Here is a 15,170-nt window from a genome sequence, read left to right as displayed (position 1 = left end):
AATGGGTGGCTCCCTCTGGGTGGAGAGAACCCCAAAGGTTTGGCATATCTGCTGTCAGTCCCCCAAAAGGGCCAGACTCTTCTTGGAGGACTCTAAATACCACATAAGCAAGGCCAACCCAGCAGGGACCCCTGAGCCCACACCCAGTTCCAGGCAGAGATGTCAGGACTTTGTAGGATGTGGATGTGCTACTGAGGAGGAGAGCAGAGACATAAACCCAGGTGGTCAGGACTGGGAGGAGCACTAGGGGTGGGGCAGCTGGAAGGGCCTGGCCTGAGCAACATGTGGTAAGGACTGAGAGTTGAGGAATGAAAGCCTGGAGGTTCTCAGCCCACAGCACTGTAGACGTGGGCTGGGCAAGACAGGAGTGGTGGTGGAAGGAAAGGAATGCCCTCAGAGGACTGGCCCTTAGAAGCTTTTTACCCACCTCTTGCCCCCAGGTGATGGGTGACAGAGATAGAAGGAGAGTCTTCACTGAATATCCCTTGTACCTCTTTAGCCATGAACCATGTTAATTACTACCTTAAAAAATTATAATTATTACATTTTAAGGCAAAGAGCTGACACCATGGAAGGAGGGTTAGTTTCCCGGTGCAAAAGCATCAGAGCTCACTTTGGCCTGTCCAGGGGCTGGGAATATGGGCAAATGTTTCCTGGGTCCGGTTTGGCAGGAAGACCCAGAAAAGGCCACACTGGAAGCAGAGACCAGCACCACAGGTACCATGGGACACTGCCCCGGTGCTTAGCCACTGAGGGCTACATGCAGGCCCGGGGCATTCAAGACCAGAAATCTGGAAAAGAGACACTCCAGTAGGCTCACCAAAATTAGCAAATGAAAATACAGGATGCCACACCCCTACACTTCAGGTATCTGCTGGAGAGGAAAAGCCGTTCCTATAACTTTTTTTCAGTTTTCTGTTTATGTTTTTAAAATTGTTAACCCAAATTTCTACAACCTTGCTGGCCTGTAAATGCAAATGAGTTAACTTCAAAATAGCCAATGTCCTTGGCCTGCCAATCTCCTGATCCAGGACCTTGTCCCTCTGTGATACTCCCACCAGAAGTTGCCAGGTTCTGCTCCCCTTTGGGCTGTGTGCCCACTGCCACCTCCGCCACAGGAGGGCAGTGGTTGGTTGAGCACTGTGGCTGAGGCTGTGTCACTGCACCCTCTCCTGGTGAGCCCCAGAGGGCAAGTGGGGGGCACCCAAGGGTTCTTGGCTCCGCCCCCCTGCCCCTGGGTGAGAGCTCCTCCAAGACTGGAGAAAGGTCCCTTCTCCCACCTCTCACAAAGTCCAACAGCAGATGGCCTCTCCAGCTGCCCAGCCTCTGTTCTTCCTGCTTCATCGCCTCCCTCCTCATGAGCTCTTTCTGGCTTTGTACAAGCTGCATGAACAGGCAATGTCCAGCTCTGTGTCTGCTCTTGGCTCCCTCCACACCAACACTCAGCCTGGCTCTGTGCTAACCAGTAGCTCCTCCAAGGGGCAGGTTGGCCAGCTGTGGAAAAGCCCACAGCTACCTGTCACAGTCAGTGGCCCTTCCTGCCCCACTGCCCACACCATCCACATCTTCCCCTGGACTGTCACATGAGCCTGTGTCCATTGAAGCCTCCTGCCCTCATCCCACTAGTTCCTTGGCTGCTCTGCAGTGGCTCCTTCTCAGAGAGGATGGCTTTTTCATTTTCTGTCTCTCCATAAAGCAGGGCTGGGTCTGTCTTGCTGGCCACCAGGTCCTAGCATCTGGCACAGAGCAGGCACAGAGCAGAGTCAACAAATACTATTGAAAGGAAGATTAGGAGGCTCTGGAGGGCATTAGGAGTTTCCCTGGGTCAAAGGCAATGAGTGATTTTTTTTTTTAAATAAAGACACTTTATTTACAGATAATACAAAATAAACCACAGGACAAACTACTATGCAGGGAAGGGATGGCCCCCACAAAACCCCCCTCCCCATCCCAGAAGAACTTACGTAAAAAATTAAAAAGGCCCTAGAAGGAAGGAGAGGTGGGGCTGGAAGCACCTTTGCTGATTGGGGATTGGGGCCCACAGTCCTCAGCCATCCTGTTCCAGGGCAGAGTAGACCCTGGCTTGCTTCCTTCGGAGTCCTGGGCCTAGCAAGGAGGGGAGACGCTGCAAGGACAGTTGGTGGCTGTTGCAGAGGCTGCTGGGCCAAGGACCCTGACTTCTGACTCTGAAGGGTTGGAGTAAGTGGGTTTTGGGGATGGGCATGGGGGTGGCATTATTGCAGTGCTCCAGCTGACTTCTTCCTGGCCTGTATGCGGGTCTGCACCAGGTTTCAGGGAACAGCTGTGTCGGGGAGGAAAGCAGGGTCCTCAAAGTGACGATGTTGTTGAATCTACCACCTCACGGCCGTTGCAAACGGTGGGGACAAACTGGGAGCCAGATCCTAGGAAAGGAAGCCAGAGATTGGGGCCAACTCTGAGGTCCTTCACAGAGAGGGGGCAGCAGAGGAGGCAGGCTCCTTCCCCCTTCATTCCTCCCTCTCCTGTCCAGCCTCATCTGAGGGGCCCTCCACCTCCAGTCAAGGAATCCCAGCAACCCAAGGAGTGTCCCCCATGCTGAGGAGCTGAGGCAGAGAGAAGCCTGCTTAGGATGAGTTGCTGACCTTGGCCGAGGCTGGAGCTGGCCCTGGTGGCGGCGCTGCTGAAGCGGCTGGTGGGCGCACGGTGGCTGACCACATTCTTCTGTGGCTGGAAAAGGATGATGTGCAACTTGGGTGCAAAGAGACAGCCGAGCACCACAGAGCCACTGAGGCTGACTGATACGCACATGGTGGTGGTCTGTACCTGGGATGGGTGAAGTCAAGGATGAGTCTGGCCCCAGCATCCCTGCCCAGGCTATGGGGGTAGGGAGTAGGAAAGATGGTAAGCATCCAACACCGGGCCTTGGTCCATTTGCTAAGCCCCAAAGGATTTCTAGGAAGGTGGGCACAGTCCCAGCATCAGCCTGTGGACCACCTTCCCAGGGAGATCAAAATTCCAGCTGAGGGCGTGAACATGCAGGGGTGCAGGGGTGTATGTGTACATTGGAGTACACGTGCTGGTGTGTGTATGAGTGTGTATCTGCATGCATATGTGTGCAGGTATGTGTGTGTGCATGAGTGTGTGCCTATGTGCACATGTGCATGTGTGAGTACTGTGTGTGTCCAGGTTAGTCCTTAATCACCTATAATTGGCATGCAAATGCAAATCATATGCAAATGCAGGCTGAGTCAGAGCAGATTCCCTCCCCAGCCCTGGCCTCCACCAACCAGGCAGGTGGCCCAGCAGGTGCAACAGCAGCCAAGCCCAGCCGCCCTGGCCCCCAGCACTGCCCACCATACCTCTGTCCTGGGGGAAAGGGCCTTTCCAGGGGCTCTTGTCTCGATTTTCCTGCTCCTTTAATTGTTAAGATTGTCAGTTCAGACCCTGCTCTACACTCCCAAGCTGAGTGACCTTAGGCAAGGGATTGAAACTCCCTGAGTCTCCGTTTCTTCGTCTGTAAAATGGGGAGAGCCACGGAGTTTACTCCAGAGTCGTGAGGACTCACCAAGATGATCCTTTTATTGTTCAGAGCTCAGCTCATTGTCACCTCCTCAAAGAAGCCTTCCCTGACCACCCCATCAGAAGCAGCCATTGCCCCTTGAAGCTAAGGAGACCTACTGAGACACTCAGTGCCAGCTGGAACTTTGCTTGGAAGCCACCAACTGGGGTGCCATTTCCACCTGCTTTATCCTTCCTCAACCCTGTATCTCAGATCTCAAGCTGCTCTGTGCTTCACCTTCTCTGCCTTCCCTGCTTTCTTCTCTCAACCCCAGAGCTGCACAGCTCCAGGGGGCGCCATGCCACACTGCACAGTTCTGAGAGGCATCAGAATTGTGCCCTTTGGGGCCATATGGCCTGATAGCCTTGCCATTCCCATTCCTGCTTTCCACTCTCACCTCCACCTACCTTCCACCATCTGTGCCTCCTCTCCTTGAGGGAGGTCAGTGCACACCTTCTGCTCCAGTCAGCCTCTGTATTGACTACCCTCCCCTATCTTCTCCACCCAACTTATCCAAATCTGCCTGTCTTGCAGAGTGCAGTTCAAGGGCCCCTCTTCCAAGAAGCCCTCCATGATTCCCTCTAAACACACAGACACACACCATACCACACCACACCACACCTCCCTATTCTGTGCTCTTTCTAGGACCTTTGGTCAACCTAACCAAATCAGCAACATTTCCTGACTCAATTCTTTAGTTGACCCCCTGATCACCCACCCACTAAACCAGGTGTCCCCTTCTGCAGCTAACCCCTCAGTGGAGCAGGGCAGTTCATTTGGACATATTTCAGCACATGCATCTCCTCAAGCTTAGAGCATGACATCCAAGTCCTGAAATCTCAGCTGTAACTCCTCCACCTCCTTGGCCATTGCCTTAGGCCCCACTCAACCCTCCTGCACCTCCCCCCACTGGGGTCCAGTCCCACCTGGGTCACCACAAGCTGTGTGCCCATGGGTGAGCATTCAGCCTATTGGAACCTCTGAGTTATCAGAAGAGTAAACAAGATACTGGGAAACAGAAGGTCCAGTGTCCACTCCCACCCCCAGCTGCCACTCTGCAGCAGGTAGCTCACCCGGTAGTCACTGGAGGTGACATAGAAGATGGGCAGGAAGGCCAGCCAGATGATGCAAGTGGTGTACATGGTAAAGCCTATGAATTTGGCCTCATTGAAGTTCTCAGGGCACTTGCGGGTCTTGAAGGCATAGAGTGTGCAGAGTGCGATGAGGAGCACGTTGTAGGCCAGTGAACCCAGCATGCTTGCATCTCGATGGTTGCAGCGCAATGTTACCACCTCCCGCCGCTCTGGGGCTGTCTCCTTGCCTGTGCCTGGTGCTTCCACCACCAGCCAGGCAGCTACAATGAGCAGCTGGCCCGAGATAAGTGCCAGGCAGATGGCCACCTGCGAGGCAGGACTGATGAAGCGTGGTCGCTGGGCTCCCTCCCGGGCCCCACCAAAGATGCGTGCAATGCGGTTGGTCTTGGTGAGCAGAGCTGAGTAGCAGACAGAGAAGGCGGTGCCCAGACCAAGGCGCCGTAAGGTACACACCACCGTGGATGGCTTGGCAATGAAGATGAAGGTCATGCAGTAGCAGAGGAAGACACCGCCCAACAGGATGTAGCAGAGCTCCCGTCCAGAGGCCTTGACCACTGGTGTGGCATTGTGCCGCACAAAGACACCCAGCACAAAGAGGGTCGCCAGGGCACCTAGACAGGCGATGGTGACAGGTCCCACAGCCCAGGCATCACCCCAGCGGATGTACTCCTGGGGCAGCTCAAAGCAGCCGGTCAGGCTGGCATTGGGCCAGTAACCCAGGCCACAGTCAGCACAAGTGAATTCGTCCAGCCGGTACTCGTAGGGCTGGCAGGGGATGCAGAGCCAGCAGCAGACCTCCCCTGGCTGCACGCTCTTCACTTCATTCTGGAGACAGGGCTCACTGCAGCGAGAGGCAGGCAGGGGGCCGGCCGAGGGCGAGGCCCATGGGATGAGGCTGGTATCCAGGGTTAGGCCTTCTGCCCAGTAGCCTACCTTCTGGTAGCGATAGCGCCCACTCCCTGCCCGCAAATAGGTGAAGATGTTGTAGCGACCAATGCCATCACCAAAGCGGTCAAAGCGGACCTCACTGTGCGTGTCAGCCGGGCGGAAGGGGGCTGGAGTTGGGGAGGGAAGAGAAGGTTGGATTGGTGGGTAATCTTGATGTGACCTCAACCCTCACCCTACATGGAACCCAAACCACAGAGCTGAGGCCACTCCTTGCTCTTCCAAGCCTCACCCCAACACTAAAGTTAGCCTTCCTCCCCGCCATTTTTCTAAATGAGAGGCTACAACAAATCTCAACTCTAAACTCCGAATAGAACCTGAACCTCAAAGCCTAGGCACCTCCACAAACCTACTGCCCTCACCAATCCCCAACCATGACTCCCCAAAACCTAGCCTTATACCTACTCTCCCATATCTTCCAACCTAGATCCCAACCTTATCATAAGACACACCACAGCCCTCTCCCCAGACTTAACATGGACTTCCTCCCAGCTAAATTCAGCCTCGTGTCCAGTCCTGGTCCCACTTAATCCACTTAATGACAATCCAGACCCTCCAGTCCTAATACTAACCCCAATGCTAGCCAAACCCCAACCTCAGTGGTCATCTACAACCACTGATGGTCACCAGGATGTACTCATCAGGCAGCTCACAAGACACTTCAACTCCTCATCTCCCCTGGCCTGGGAACCTCACATCTCCCAGCCAGGCTCAGGAGGAAGCAGGATCCCTGTCATCCCAGGTGCCACTGAGAAGGTGGAGTTCATGCTAGCATATGATGTGCTTAAGGCCCCACCATGAATGGTGCAGCCTGGAGTCCCTTGAAGGTCCCCCACAGCCTGAGGCATTCATTGTTCTTAAAACCAGGAAGTTGATTAAAATAAACTGACTGACTCAGTTTGTTAAGTGTCTGACTCTTGATTTGGGCTCAGGTCATGATCTCAGGTGGTGAGACCCAGTCCCACATCAGGCTCTGAGCTCAGCGGGAAGTCTGCTTCTCTCCCTCTCCCTTTTCCCCCTGCTCCCATTCATGCGAGTTTGCTCTCTCTAAAATAAATAAATCTTTTTTAAAAAGGCCTATGGGGCACCTAGATGGCTCAGTCAGTTGAGCGTCTGCCTTCAGCTCAGGGCTTAGGTTGTGGTCCCAGGGTCCTGGAATCAGACCCTCCTGTCTGGCTCCCTGCTCCGGAGGGAGTTTTCTTCTCCCTTTGCCCTTCCCCCCACTTGTGCTCTCTCTCTCTCTCTCTCTCAAATAAACAAAATCTTAAAAATAAATAGATAAATAAATACCTATAAAAATAGATTTTGGTATGAAGAGACTGGCTACCTTGAATGAAAAAAATCAAGTCTAGGAATCAATTTTCTCAGAAAACGGAGTATTTCTTAATGTTCACTTTTAACCCATCCTTACTCTGACTCTCACTAATGTTTTCCTGCCTGAGAATGGGCTTGAGAACTGCCAGTTCCCACTCCCTGCAGGATAAAGAGTCAGGAGGGAGAGAATACAAGGCCCAAGCAGGAAACTAGAGACCCTCCAAGTACAGTACCATGCCAGAAAGTGGAACCTCAGTCCTGGCTCCAGTTGGAGAGCCCTGTCTAGCCATCCTTGTCCTGGCTCTGCCAGCCCCCTGGGTGACTCCCTTGCTTGCTGTAGGCCATGTTCCCTTAGCCAGGTAATGGAACCTGAGGACCCACTCCCTCCTGTCCTCCCAAGGCCAACAGCTGGTGGCTACTGGCTAGCCTCATTACCATCAAATTTGACATTGAGTACGAAGTCCTTGTAGAGCCGGCGTCCGTTGACAGGCCGCATTGCATCACAGAGTTGGGTGGTGTTGGGGCAGAGGGTTCGGTGCATGTTGTGCAGCGCATGGGCCATGGCATACACTGCATTAACGACAAACATGATCTTGGACTCTTGCTCAAAAGGCACGGCCCGTAGTGAGTGGGCTGCGCAATCTCGCCGCCGGAAGCTACAGTGGAACCTCTGCTCCCAGAACTCACGGAACCAGGGGTTCCGGCTGTTGTTCCAGGGGTCCAGGCTCCGGAAGTAGGAGGCAAAGTCACTGATGGGATAGGAGGCCAGCTCAATAGTGATGGCACCCTCAGCAGCCCTCTCACTGCCTGCCACCACACTCTCCAGGGCCCCCCAGCCATCGCTGGCCACCCAGGTGAAGCTGGCATTGAGGCGCTGGGTAGCCGCGAGGAGCTCGCGGGCATCCTCAGAACGGGTGAACAGGACAGCCACACGGGCACTGGGCTTCTGCAGCAGGGCTCTCACCACACCCTCAAAAGCTGCGCGGCTCATGGCACGGCCCACTTTCTCCGAGGTGGCCACACAGATGTTGCGGGCACGGGCCTCTAGCTCAAAGGCTTCGATGCCTGTCTCACCATAGTCACCCTCGGATGCCACAGTGGACACATAGGTCCAGTTGAAGAAACGGAGAATCTCAGCCATGGCTTTGGCTTGGAAGAAGTCGGGGGGCACTGTGCGGGCAAAGTAGTCATAGCGGGACTTGTCACTCAGCTTGGCGCTGGTGGAGGCATAGCTAATCTGTGGGATCTGAAATAGCCGCAGGAGGTTGGCCACCTGGGGGAGGGGTAGAGCAGGCAAAGATCAGAGATCAGGTCAAACTCAAAAGACAGATGTGTTCTTCACAGCTACTCAACCATGGGATCAAATGTCTGTGTGGTCAGCCTTGAGGTCTCCCTCACCCCAAAGACCTATATCCTGTCTTGATGTGTCTTCCCTCTAAGGGCACCGAGTTTTCCTTCCCAAAGGCTGGGAGAGAGAAGACCTAGGGCTGAGGCACCAGGCTCCTGAACCACACTAGAACCCTGCTTTCATCTCCCTTCAGATGCATAGCAGTAGCAAAAGTAGGGAGGCAAGGGAAGGCCCAAATCCTGAAAGGGGAAGAGGTTGGCACTTGGCTGCACAGGGCAGCAGGGGGCACTAGCTGGCATCTGGGCTGCTCAGGGTTCTTAGGCTTTCTATGTATTTGGAGCAGGTATCCCTTTGCCAGAGTCTATCCCGATGGAATGATAGAGAAAGAAGGAAAAAGCTTCCCCAGGAAAGAAGACCAGATCTGAAAGGCCTATGGCCTTGAGAACCCAAGAATTGGTCTCTACTGGATGGCTGAGCTTGAAATAAATAAGGCTTCCTGCTTACCACTGACTGCCTGGGATCAGCCCCCAAGAGTGGGGTCCAGACAAGGACCTGGTGAGATGGGTAGGTGAGAGCAGGACAAAATCCAGTTCCCACAGGAGGGAGTTTAGGTTTGTCTTTGCACACAGGCTCTTACTGTGAATCTCAATGCCTCTCTTGTACTTTCTGCCTGTGTCCCTGGGCAAGTTAGCAAAACTCTCTGAGCCTCAGTTTCTCATTTCTGCCTGACAAGGCTGCTGAGCAGATAAAAATGAGAATGTATGTGAGGCCACAGTGACTGGCATATGGAAGACGAGAGGGATTTGGGCAGGAACGGGGAAGAATGATTAACAGGCAGGTGCAACCTAAGGATGAAGGGCTGGGTCTTGTTTTGACTCAGACAAGGAAAAAGTAGACCGATGTTAAAGTGTGGGTCCTACTACCTACTATAGGAGGCAGCAGCTTGGGGTGGGAGGAAGGTGACTGGGTCCTGGAGATGAATGCATGGAGCCCTGAAGAGAATTATGGAGAGGGTGGGTGCTAGGAAAGCACCTCAGAGGCCCCTGAAGACATCAGCCAGTGGGAGGTGGCACATGTAGGTGGCTGCTACCGGCCACCTCCAGTAGGTGGGACTAGCAGAACCGGTAATTCACTCCCTGCAGTAGGGGGATGAGCAGGCCTTCCTGATCCTAGGCCAGAAGCTGCCTCCATAGTGCAGACTCCTGCTTCATTTCTCCTGAATAAGCATTCCACGTCAGGGGTCCTGGCCTGCCTCTAATTCCAGTGCTCTCAGCCAGACTCCTAAAAGAAGCTTAAGCACCAGCCAATGCCCTCCTTGCAAATCCCGACCCTGATCCCAGTTCTGACCTCATCTGGCAGCCTGTTCTGGGGACCAGGCAGGCAACGGTCCAGGTAAGAGGTGGGACCCAGTCTGGGAGGGGGAAGATCCCACTTGGGCTAAAGCAGCGAGGTGTGCTCAGGGATATCAGCTGGGCCAGTACAATCTGCTTACCTCTTGTGAGAAAGCAGGAGGATGGAGGACCTTGTTTCCACCCCTTCAAATCCTGTCTGTACCCCTTGAAGACCCTAGGGGACTCTCCCCCTGCTAGACACATTCTGCTTTTCTTTCTCCACGGTCTTCCACCCCTGTTTCTCTTCTCTGGGGTTCTTCTGGCTTCTGTCTTCCACCCCTTTCAAGCCCATGGAGAGATAATCTGACAGAGCTGGAGGCCCTTAGCTGAGGGCCCTGGGGGATTGTTTTCACGTGCCCTGCACCTGCCTCTCTTCAAGCCTCAGTTTCTCCATCTATAAAATGGGGTATTAATAAGAGCAGCTAATATTGATTATGCCTCTGATACATGTTTTGCATGTATTATCTCATTAGATTTCCACCACAACCCTAAGAGTGGCAAATGTTAGGATTGTCCTATTGTTCTATAAGGAGGAAACAGAGGCATAGAAGGGAGAAATAGTGCCCAGAGTCACATAGTACGTGGGAGAGCCAGGGTTCAAACCTGGAGTTCTGACTCAAAAGGCCTGGCTACTAAGCTTCTCATGGCTGTTTAACCTCAGGGGTGTGTGTGTGTGTGTGTGTGTGTGTGTGTGTGTGTGTGTGTTTGTGTGATGGAAGCGGGATGTTTTCCTTACACAATCTCTAAAAATCAACCCCCACTATATGACAGAGGCATTTTCTTAGTATCACACAAAAAGCTACTTATAGGAAGCTCCTAGCCCCTTTTCCAATGTGTGGCATCACAGAGCCCCGGTTCAGAGGGAATTCTGGGCTCCCACCTCCAGACTCCCTACCCAGCCCCCAGTTGGATAGCCCCCACATACCTGGATGGAGACATCGCTGTAGGAGCCGCCAATGACACCAGTGATGGCAGTGGGAGCATCACTGTGGGTGGCATACGAGCCATCGGGGCAGATGTGGCGTGAGCCATCGGCACCACGGCTAAGCGAGGCACGCACGAAGTCGAGTGCCTGCTCCAGGGCATGTGTGTCCTTGGAGCAGCTGTCGAGAATATGCGCGCCCAGGCGCACGCCTGGCAGCAGGTGTGGGTCACGGTTGATGCGGTCCAGTGCAAAAAGCATGGCCTCCAGGCGCTGGATGCCACGATGCTCATTGACAGGCCCACACTCCTCTGCTGGGCCACCCTTCTGGTGTACTGGAAACAGCCCACCCAGGACCAGGTCCCCCTCCAGGGTCAGCACCTTCTTGGCAGGGCCCTCAGCCACAGCGCCCCATAGCAGCAGCAGTGCCAGGAGCCCAAGCAGTGATCCCATAGTCCCAAAGGGGATGGATGGGTCCAGCAGACCTGGGCCTCCGGGGGATGAGGATAGAAGCAGCAAAGGCAAAGAAAGGAGGAAGCAGAGACCAGGAAAGGACAGGCAGGAAGAGAATTTAGAAGGGACCCAGCTCCTGCAGAGAAAGAGACAGACAGACAAACAGGGAGAAGTGGAACCCAAGAGTGGCCAACCCTTCTAACTCTGCCTTCCCCAATTCCCTTCCCTAGGGACTTTTCTAGGGAGTCAGGGAGAGACAGTATCACAAACTAGGCTGAAAACTCCCGGGACACCCTTTGGCCTGTTTCTCAACCTTGCCCTGATCTGGGTCTGTAGATAGGCTCCATGCCCATTCCATACTCAGCAGAGAAAGAGGGAGGCAGAGAGTAGAGGCCCAGACAAGTCAGAAGACCTGAGCCAACACTAATCCTGTTGTGAATCAAAGAGTGTCCAAGACCTTGTACAAAGCTTCTAGGACCCCAAAGTCAATACTGCAGCAGTGGCCAGGTTAGAGTATAAACTTGGGGCTCTAGTCCCTATGCTGAGACTTGTGTTTCCAGAGATGGGCCATTGTGGCTGAAACCCACCAGAAAAGAGGGAAGGAAAAAGGTCTCCAAAGGGTAGTTTCCAACTCCTACAGAGACTGGAGCCCAGGTGAGCACCCAAGGGTCCTAGCCCCTAGTTCTTAAAAATCCATCCCCAGAGCCCCCTGACTGAGGAGGTAATATAATCTCTAGGCCCTGGGAGTTTGACAGCAAGGTGGAGAGGCTGGCCCCAGGGAGGATCACTGAAGTGGCCTTAAGTGGTCTTAAGTCAGCAGGGAAAGTAGATGTGAACATATGTGTGTCCAGAGTCAGGGGCAATTCATCTGGTCAGAATCTCAAAACAGTGCTCAAGATGAGACTTTTGGACACCTTAGCTCTGCATTAGAATGCTGTTCGAGACTTTATGCCTGTTTTTTCTTCAGCTCAGATCCAAGTAGAGACAGTCATCATCTCTAATCTCCCTATCCTCATCCTCTCCCCATCCTGTCCACCTTGGCCCTGGCCCTCAGAGACCCTTCCTTCCCTCTTCCACTCTGCAGTTCATTGTTTGTACCCCAGCTACCCTCCTGGATGCCCACCCCACACAGGCTCTCACAATCACGCAGGCTTGGGAAGGCTAGGAGAGGGAAACTGAGGCTGAAGAAGGCCAGCCACTAGTTCAAGGACCCCAGGTCCTGACCACAGAAACTGGGATTCTTCACTTTGTCCCTCAGCTCCCCAGGGTTAATCTCTCCCTGGTGCCAGGGCAGGGAGACTGGGATCCTGTGGGTACCCAGAAAGAAGCAGTTCAACCAGGCAACCAGGAGAGAGAGGCAAGCATGAAGACCAGGACAGATAGGGAAGGGACCCAGATGGGGGCTGAGGCCCAAACTAGTCAAAACCACAAGCCTCTCGCAGGGGCAGCCAGGACCAAAATCCAGACAGGGACAATACCCTGGAGGGAGACAGAACCCCAGAGGTAGACAGCCAGGGGGCCTGTGCCACGAAATCCGGGCAGGGAGTGATTGAGCCCGAGAGGCTGACACAAAGACAGAGGCACAGACAGACAGACCAGAGGATGGAAGGAGAGGAGGAACGAAGGAGCGTGATGCAGGGCGTGCGTTCTCTGGGGAAGAAAGGCGGGATGCCTGGGGCTGTCTTCCCGCTTCCTGGAGCTCCTGGCAAGCACTGTCTGGGCGCCCTGGCCCGTCCCGGCCCGGGCGCCCCAGAACTCGAGGGCCCACGGGTCTCCGGGACATGGGGTCAGGATCGATAAGGTTGGCGGTGGCCGCGGCACCACGGGCTTACCCTACCTGGCGCGCCCGACTCCGGCGCGGAGAGAAACGGAGAGGAGCCGGGGGGCGCAGGGTTCCAGCTCTCGCTCACTGGCTTGCTCCCTCGCTCAGCAGCTCTGCGCTCTCCGCCCGCCAGCTCGCCCGGCCGCTTTCAATCGCGGCCCGCCCCGCCCCTGGCCCCGGCCCGCCCCCAGCCCCTCCTCCGTTCCTCCCCACTCCGGATCTCCCGCTCCCAACCCGGCCTCCGCCTCCCTCCAGACTCCAGCACAGCTCCTTGCCCTGCGCCTCCGGCTTCTGTTCTTCGCGGGGCTTCTGTCCCGGAGCTGTCCACCGCGTGGTGCTGAATCCTCGGGCGCTCCTGCTCTGCGCAGGAGCAGGTGTCTATCAGGCCCCCTCCACCCCGTGGTCACACTGCAGCCCACAGAGCAGCGGGTATGGGACACAGGGACGGGAAGGTCACTGAGTCCAAAGAGGTATACACAGTGTTATGGGTCCCATCTTTGAGAGCGGAGGGGCTAGCCTTAGGGTTGCAAAGTGCCATTGGGAGCTACGTAGAAGGACACCTGGGAGATAAGTAGAGAGCTTAGCCTGCTGCAACAAGTCTGTCCCTGTCCTCACATCCATTCTCTCCAACCACAGACTGCAGCTCAGTCCACAAGCCAGACTTGGGGTAGGGGCATATGCCTTTGGCCCGATGTGAGAGCTGGGGCTTGCTTGGGTCACTAGGAGGAAGACATGGGGGAGGGGTCAGAGGAGGATGGGGTTTCCTCTTCCTGCAGATGACCTTTAAAGCTGCTACCCACCACCCCCATACCTAGCCCTGACCTCCTGCCCCACCAACCTCCACTAATCCCCACCCTCATGTACAAAGGGTATTTATGGCAAAAAGATATCAACCTGGGGTGCGTGGGGGGTGCTGCAGGGCCAGGGACTAGGGTCAACCCTAAGGAACATGCTGGGGCTGGCAGGGGCATCTTGGGGAGGAAGGGAATAGGGAAGAGGTTCCTGAAACTTGCTGCTGCGTAGGAGGGAATGGGAGCTGGAGCCCAATCAGAGGGAGGACAGCTCTGAGAAGATGCTCTTGACTCTTCTTCCCTCCTGCAGCAGAATGGAGGATGCCCCTGGGTAGAAGGTGGTGGAAAAACTGCAGCAACCAATTGTGCTGAAGGGTTTGGGGAGGGGGCCTGCACTCAAGTTTAGCCTCAGAGCCTGCATGCACACCAGGTGCTAAGGCAAAGAACATCCCTACATATGCTCCCCTGGTGCTGCCCTTTCTTCCACAGGTGTCAGTAGAAGCAAAGCTAGCTTAGACACATGCTAATGAGCACATGCCAAGCCCAGGTCCCTCTGGCACATACATCTACATGTGTGTGTGGCAGTTAGGGGGCAGGAGTGTCACCAAGGAAGGACAGGCTTTTGCCCTGGACGCAAAACCCGGATGCCCCACTGTGCTGGGAAAAGCTCAGCTGTGAAACAGACAAACACATCAAACCCAAACAAACCCAAACTCCACTATTAATGGGAGGTGAGGTGACAGCAGGATGAGGGTTCAGAGTTGTCAGACAAGGCTGGAGAGACAGATACACTGTCTTCCAGCTCTGGCTGCTCTCATCATCTCTGGCTGGTTCAAAGCAACTGCTGCCTGGGGGAGGTGAGCGATGAGCTGAGCCATTGGAGCAGTGGGGTTGATAGCAGCAGGGTGCTGAGGTGAGAGGAGCTGCACAGCAATCCCAGCCCACTCACTAAGATAGCCTCACAAAAGACCTAGGGCTTTAAATACAGCATCAGTCCCAGAGGCCCATTACACGGCCCGCAGCAAGCAGGCTACACAGTGCTGCTGCAGCACGTGGACAGGCAGTTATGCACCCGGCTACGCAGCCACCACTCCCAGCTGTGCCCACAAAGACATATACCCAGTCTTATAGAGCTGTACATATGGACACGACCACAGAGAAGTACACACAACCACACACACAGCTTTACACGTAGACACATAACTGTATTCATGGATATACATGTGGACATGTCTACACATATACAGATAAACTCATAGACATAGCTGTACTGACCTATAGCTTTACACATGAACACACAGTACAGCTGTACACAGACACAGAACTACACATGGAGAGCTGTATATGGACAAAGCCCCCAAAATGATGCTTCTAGCTGGTCTCACACCCCTATTAGTACCTCCACACATAGTTAAGACACATAAAGGAGAGCATCGTGTGAATATAATAACCACATAGCCATCCACACAAACACAGCCATACCCAGCCACAATCACATCCTAATGCCTGCTTGAGTACAGCTTCACGCAGGGCTACCACAAGCAGACCCATC

The 15,170-nt window shown here is 54.4% G+C and overlaps 1 protein-coding gene across 1 annotated transcript; it reads right to left on the bottom strand.

Annotated features, from left to right (window-relative positions):
• Positions 1–1,881: 1,881 nt before the first annotated feature.
• Positions 1,882–12,905, bottom strand: GRM2 (glutamate metabotropic receptor 2). Its single transcript, XM_041760746.1, has 6 exons — positions 12,843–12,905; positions 10,556–11,141; positions 7,327–8,164; positions 4,612–5,687; positions 2,622–2,802; positions 1,882–2,402 (listed from the first exon to the last, which is right to left on the bottom strand). Exons 2-6 carry the CDS (start codon positions 11,003–11,005, stop codon positions 2,329–2,331), a joined length of 2,619 nt encoding a protein of 872 aa, XP_041616680.1. The 5' UTR covers positions 11,006–11,141; positions 12,843–12,905; the 3' UTR covers positions 1,882–2,328.
• Positions 12,906–15,170: the final 2,265 nt, after the last annotated feature.

The sequence above is a fragment of the Vulpes lagopus genome, chromosome 7 (assembly GCF_018345385.1).
Source record: "Vulpes lagopus strain Blue_001 chromosome 7, ASM1834538v1, whole genome shotgun sequence".
Lineage (NCBI taxonomy): Eukaryota > Metazoa > Chordata > Mammalia > Carnivora > Canidae > Vulpes > Vulpes lagopus.
Note: the sequence above shows the minus strand (reverse complement) of the source record. Positions and strands in the feature narration are given on the sequence as shown.

Excerpts from the sequence above, each read along its gene's own strand:
- GRM2 (XM_041760746.1), bottom strand. The coding sequence starts at position 11,005 with ATGGGATCACTGCTTGGGCTCCTGGCACTGCTGCTGCTATGGGGCGCT. Across the intron at positions 8,165-10,555 it reads ACAGCGATGTCTCCATCCAG|GTGGCCAACCTCCTGCGGCT; the intron begins GTATGTGGGGGC and ends CCCCTCCCCCAG. Across the intron at positions 2,803-4,611 it reads TCACCTCCAGTGACTACCGG|GTACAGACCACCACCATGTG; the intron begins GTGAGCTACCTG and ends CACCCATCCCAG.